Source organism: Phalacrocorax carbo, chromosome 4 (assembly GCF_963921805.1).
Source record: "Phalacrocorax carbo chromosome 4, bPhaCar2.1, whole genome shotgun sequence".
In the NCBI taxonomy this organism is placed as follows: Eukaryota; Metazoa; Chordata; class Aves; order Suliformes; family Phalacrocoracidae; genus Phalacrocorax; species Phalacrocorax carbo.
Genome location: NC_087516.1, coordinates 76,716,163 through 76,722,198, shown reverse-complemented (window position 1 = coordinate 76,722,198; position 6,036 = coordinate 76,716,163). Strand labels below are relative to the sequence as shown.

Sequence of the window (6,036 nt, the reverse complement as noted above, 5' to 3'; positions counted from 1 at the left end):
CGGGGTCCGGGGAAAGACCCTCGGGGGCTCCGGGGCAACTAGACCCCGGACAGAGCCCCGGACAGCCGGCCCAGGACAGACGGCCCCCGGACAGACGGCCCCCTCCGCGCTCCCCCTGCCGGCCGGCAGCGGCGGGGCGGGGGCGGCCCCGGGGCCGGGGGCGAGCGGCGGCCGCAGGGACAAGCGAGCGCGAGCGGGAGGAACCGCCACCTGCGCAGTGGCAGCGGGGGTGTGCGGGGCAGGTTCTCCCTCACAGACGGACGGACGGACGCGGGCGCCCCACCGCCGCCTCGCCCCGGGGGGGGGGGGGGTTGGGGGTGGTGCGTGTCACCGCGGCGGCGCTGGGCCGGCGAGAGCGACCCGCGCGGCGGCGAGAGCGGCTCCCGGGAGGGCGGGGAAATCCAGTCCGGGATTTGGGTGTGGCCGCGGAGTGACACACTGACATCACGGGGGCGCGGCCGCGCGGCGGGCGGGGGCTGCGCGCTGAAAGGCGGCGGCGCGCGGCCGGAGTCACTCCGGCAGGGCGGCGGGACGGCGCGGAGCGGAGCGGCTGCCGACACTGCCCGGGCTGGGCTCCGCGCCGGGGCCGCCAATGTGCCTCGGCAAGCAGGCGTTCACCTTGGCCTTAGGTAAGCCCGGGCGCTGCTCGCCGCTTCCCTGCCCCCCTCCCTCCCCCCACCACACGCACACACTCCGGATCAGGTGCTCGGGGGGTCCCCGCAGCCGGCGGGGAGGGTGAGGGGCTGCGGGGAGGGCTCCGGCGGGGCGCCGCAGTGCGGGAGGTGCGGGGCGAGTGGCTCCCCGGCTGCTCCCCGCTCCTCTCCGGGGGTCTCGGGGGGGGACCCGCCGCCCGGCTGGGGTGCGGGCAGCAGAGCCGCGGCTCTCGGCTTCCCGGGCGAGCGGCGTTGAGCCGGTCGCAATTTACTGTAAATTATAATTTACAATTATAAAACTTCCAGCGCGGTCGCTGTCTGTCCCGCCTAACGCGGGGGAGCCTCGCTTGCGTGCCGGAGCCTTGTTTGAGCCTCTGGAAATACCGAGGAGGCTCCGGAGGCTTTGGTGCAAGACTTTTGTGACCGGGGCTGCCTTATATTGCCGTTTTCTGCCTGACGTGCTGCCCGTGCTCCGAGCCTGTCAATCAGCCTCCGACAGCAACAGCAAGCACATGGCAATTTGCAGGGAGCTCACAGAGCCATTACGCTCTGCCCCTAGCTTCGCTTGCAGCTTGCTGAGGTGCGCCTTGAAAGCAAGTGCCTCTGCGTGATTTTTTTAGGGGGAAAAAACCAATATGCGCATGCATATATATATATATATATATATAAATCTCTTGCAGTAGGGGTTGCGGTTGCACTTTGCCAGAAGGGACTTGCAGCAAGGACCGTGCGGTGAAGCCGAGCGCCGGGACCGGGACCGCAGCCGTGCATTCCCCCAGCGTGGAGGGATCGCCCGGGATTGCTCCAGTCGGAAAAGGGAAATAACAGCCCGAGCAGGAGCTTCGCCTTCCCCGCGTCCTCTTGGAGACCTCCTTCGCAAGCCCGCCCGCTCCCGCTCCGCGGTGCCCGCGGCTGGCTCGCGCTAAACCGGGACAAGCCGTTGGCTGCAAAGGCTCGATTTGTTTCCCGTCGCCTCCAGACCGAGAGACTCGCGGCCAAGGGAGAGCCCCTCATCCCCCGGCGGGCACGGAGGGCTCTGGCTCCGCCGAGGAGCGGGTCTAGGGGAAGGCGGCCGGCCGAATGCCGGCCCCCGGGAGAGGCGGGCTGCGGCGGGCGGCCGCGCTGGATTTGCCTCCGCTCGCCGAGTAGGACGTGGAGATCCCCGAGGGCTTTGCGGGGACGAGGAGGAGCCGGGGCTGCTCCGTGGATTTGCCGTTACTCCTGACTCCTTGCAAATAAGTAAGTTGGGGGCTCGTTGTGCTTGCTTTTTTGTTTGTTTGTTTTTGTTTGGGGGGTATATTTTTGCAGCGGGTGCAGCCCCTCTCGCTGGCAGGGCCGCGCTGCAGCGGCGAGCAGGTGCCGCGGGGCGCAGGGGCACGGCGAACCCCCTCCCTTCCTTCCAAAAATACTAAAAGATGGGATGCCCGATCCCTGCGGATCGGGTCGGGGGTCGTGGCGGGGGGCGGCTGTGTGGGGAGCCGGCCCTTAGGCGGGTGGAGGACGCTCGCTGAGGACGGCGGGCGGCTGAAAAACGAGCATCATCTTAAAAATAAATTTTAAAAAATGGAACACTAAGCCGTTCGGGGTTGGGAGGGGGGTCGTGGGGGGCGAGCGGCGGGGAATCCCCGGCGCTTGCAGCGGCCGCACGGGCGGGCGCTGCCGCTTTAAATGCCGGGAAGGCCGCCCTCCTCAGGCAGCGCCGGCCTCGGTCCCTGCCCGCCCCCTGCGCGAGGGGGAGGGAAAAGGGGGGAGGGAAAAAAAAAAAAAGGCTTGTTTTCATTCATAACTTTTTCCTTTTTTTTTTTTTTTCTTCCCTTTCCCCTCCTCTTCCTTCCGCTCCGCTCCGCGCCTCGCCCCGCTCGGGGCGCAGAGGGCGCCGCGCCGCCGCCCGCCCGGGGCTGCCGGGGGGCGGGAAAGGGGGAAGGTGGTGGTGGGGTAGGGGGGGGTCGCCGAGGTGCGGAGAGGGAGCGCTGACAGGCGGCGGGCTGTGCCGGCCCCGGCTGCAGGAGCGCGGGGTCGCGCGTCTCCTCCTTGCTGCGTGTTATTTTATTGCATGGGTTGGGGGGGCACAGCCACCCACCCCCAAATCCCGCCCATCCCGCACCCCCCCCGGTTTGAAGCGCCCTCGCAGGGGGCGGAGGTGGCTCGCCGGAGCGCGCGGCGCTCTGCCTGGCCTGCAGCTGGCCGCGTCAGTCCGCCTGCCGTCTTGACGTTGCGCTTTCCCCCCAAAGATGGCACTGGATGTCTTTCGCATTTCTCCTGGGATATTGTTTTTCATCCCCCGGGGAGCCCAGCTCCCGCTTGGTCCAGCTGCGGATCTTTCCCTTTCCGCATCCATTCACCCTTGGTCTGTTGCGGATTTGTATTCAGCGCTCACGAAGAAGGCAGCTGGTTACGTGGGGTGAAGGAGAAGTGAACGTGTTTTGCTTTTTTTGTTTTGGTTTTTTTTTTTGCTTTCATTTTTTATTTTCCTCTTCACGTGGCGATCCTAAAGCCCACGCAGGTGACATTAAATGTAAAACAAAATCTTCGACCGCTGGGTGAGCACAAAGACTTTGTGTCCTGGCAGAAGCTGCCGCTTACCCTTTATTAGCGGTCGGAGCGATAAAGATGCTGGCTACCTGCTGGAAGAAACCTCTCCCGCTCCTGGCCGCCCCTGTGCTTCCACGCCACTGTGCCCTTTTCTCTCCTGAGTGGAGAACCGCTCCTCCGTGCCAGCTGTGGTCTGAGTAGGCAAGTCAGCCTCTTTCTCGTGATAACTGCATGAGTGTTTAGAAATGCTTGGTAGCACTCACCTTTCTCCTCTTCCAGGTAAACACATATGACAGTGAAAAGGGACTTTTCCCCCAGCTGTCAGTAGAGGAAAGTAGTTTAGTTTCTCGGTTCTCCGCGTAAATGTGGCATTGAGATACCCCTGTAAATTTTTGTACAGGTACAGAACTGTCACTGCAGTTTTCTCGACCAGCATCGCGGTCTTCGTGTCGGTAGCTGGGCAGGATGAAAAGGAATGAAGATGTGTAACACTTACAACATCTTCTAGTCTATCTTGTATTTATTTGAGAAGCTTTTAATCTGTTTGTTGTGTGAAAATTGATCTGTTCTTTGATTGTGTTTTGAGGGGGGGTTTCTGTTGGTTTCTTTTTTGTCATCTGCTCATAAGATTCTTATGAATCCTGAGGTACTTCTTACCTGACAGCTAGTTCACCTTAGCCTTCTCTATGCCTTTTTCTTTCACACCCTGTACGGTGGGCTGAAAATACTTGAAAACGGGCTGTTTGCACCCTTGCTTTAATTTTATAAGGAGCATATTGGATTTCTATGCTGAGTTACTTCCTTATAGAAGATGCTGTGGCCACTTGGCTGCGCTTAGTTCGAGCCTCTCTAATGCACATACGTGACTTCAAAAAGGAGATGTTCCAAATGTACTAGCAGGCAAATCTGTTGAGCTTTGTGATGCTGCACATTCAGGCAGAAGGGTGGCGAGGATCGCGCGTGTTCCTTGTTGCGCCGTACGGAACATGAACCCGGTAGTGTTCTTGCCAGCTTGCAGCTTAGTTTTGGAGGTTCTCAGCATTGCTATCGCTAGTTAGACCTTGAGTTCAGTAGCAAGTGGGAAGCACTTTTCTGTGGCTTGCCAAGTCAGCATGCAGGTTAATGCTGGGATTTGTAAATTAATTTTTTTTCTTTTTAAATGGCACGGGGTCTCCTTTGCATTCCTCATCTATGATGCCATACCCAGACTCTCCCCGTTACTGGACTTCAGCCAGATCCTCAGCGTTGTGGTAATCCCCTGCTGAAAGAGATCAGCACCAGGTGGCTGGTGCAACTTGCCGTTCACCATATCGCTTCTGTTTCCAAAAAGTATCCCGCTCCTTATTCCCCTTTTGCCCTTGATCTTGTATATGTGTATATATACGTAGACACACAACGTTTATTTATACCTTCTGTTTCCTTCTCGTTATTTTAGGATTTCAGATGCATGCCAGGTTCCCACTGAATGCCAGAAGTAGAGATCACTACAGATGGAGCCCCAAAGTCAACATGGCAGTGGTGGTTCGCTAGTGGCGATTCAGCAGCCCTCCTTGGACAGCCGGCAACGGTTGGACTATGAGAGAGAGAGCCAGCCAACAACCATCTTGTCGCTGGACCAGATCAAGGCGATCAGGGGCAGCAACGAATACACCGAAGGTCCATCTGTGGTGAAAAAATCGGGGCCGCGGACAGCGCCGAGGCAAGAGAAGCATGAAAGGACTCACGAAATTATACCGATTAATGTGAATAACAATTACGAACACAGACTCAGCCACGTGGGGCACGTGGCACATCAGCATAACGCGAGGGCTCCCGTCTTGAGCAGATCAACCAGCACAGGGAGCGCGGCCAGCTCTGGCAGCAACAGCAGTGCTTCCTCGGAGCAAGGGCTGCTGGGGCGGTCGCCTCCGTCCAGGCTGGGCTCGGGCCACAGATCTGATCGGACAATCCGGACGCAGCCCAAGCAGTCGTCTCTGATTGTAGATGACCTGAAGGGTCCTTTGAAAGAGGACTTGACGCAGCACAAGTTTATCTGCGAACAGTGTGGGAAGTGCAAGTGCGGTGAGTGCACGGCCCCGCGGGCCCTCCCTTCTTGCTTGGCCTGCAACCGGCAGTGCTTGTGCTCTGCGGAGAGCATGGTGGAGTACAGCACCTGCATGTGTTTGGTCAAAGGGATCTTCTACCACTGTTCTAACGACGATGAAGGGGACTCTTACGCGGATAATCCCTGCTCTTGTTCCCAGTCACACTGCTGTTCTAGGTACCTGTGCATGGGAGCCATGTCCTTGTTTCTGCCTTGCTTGCTCTGCTACCCTCCTGCAAAAGGATGCCTGAAGCTCTGCCGAGGGTGTTACGACCGCATCAATCGTCCGGGTTGCCGATGCAAGAACTCCAACACGGTCTATTGTAAACTGGAGAGCTGCCCCTCCCGGGGTCAGGGCAAGCCCTCATGATTTTTGGAGGGAGGTTTACTTCCTCCAACTTTCAGTTTTTCAGGTTGTAGCTGATTTTTTTTCTTCCTTTGTTTTTTTTTTTTTTTCTCCCCCCTTCCCCCATTTTGGGGGGGGACACAACTGTTCTTTTGCTTTCCTTTCTCTCTCCCCAACTTCAAACATGCAAGTTCTTCCCTTCTTACATCTTTGCTCTCCTCTTCCTCCTGACTTGGCTGAGCGTGGAGCGTTTTACGTAGTCACTGCTGCTCTTTGGTAAGTGTGGACCTGGGATCTGCATCTGCCGCTCATTTTGGCAGGGTCTTTTGAGTTTGTAACTGAACCACTCCTGAAAGAGACAGTGAAGGCTCACTGGGCTCTGGAAGCTTCTTGCTCTGTGAATATCTTCCCAAAGATGACTT

At 58.5% G+C, this 6,036-nt stretch overlaps 1 protein-coding gene across 2 annotated transcripts; it reads left to right on the top strand.

Moving 5' to 3' along the window:
• Positions 1 to 420: 420 nt before the first annotated feature.
• SPRY1 (sprouty RTK signaling antagonist 1) lies at positions 421 to 5,778 on the top strand. 2 transcript variants are annotated; one of them, XM_064450496.1, is made up of 3 exons: positions 421 to 629; positions 1,334 to 1,892; positions 4,621 to 5,778. In XM_064450496.1, the coding sequence occupies exon 3, from the start codon at positions 4,676 to 4,678 to the stop codon at positions 5,636 to 5,638; it is 963 nt and encodes a 320-aa protein (XP_064306566.1). In that variant the 5' UTR covers positions 421 to 629; positions 1,334 to 1,892; positions 4,621 to 4,675; the 3' UTR covers positions 5,639 to 5,778. The 2 variants fall into 2 exon arrangements, with proteins under 2 accessions (XP_064306566.1, XP_064306567.1); XM_064450497.1 differs by lacking the exons at positions 421 to 629; positions 1,334 to 1,892 and adding an exon at positions 2,801 to 3,382.
• Positions 5,779 to 6,036: the final 258 nt, after the last annotated feature.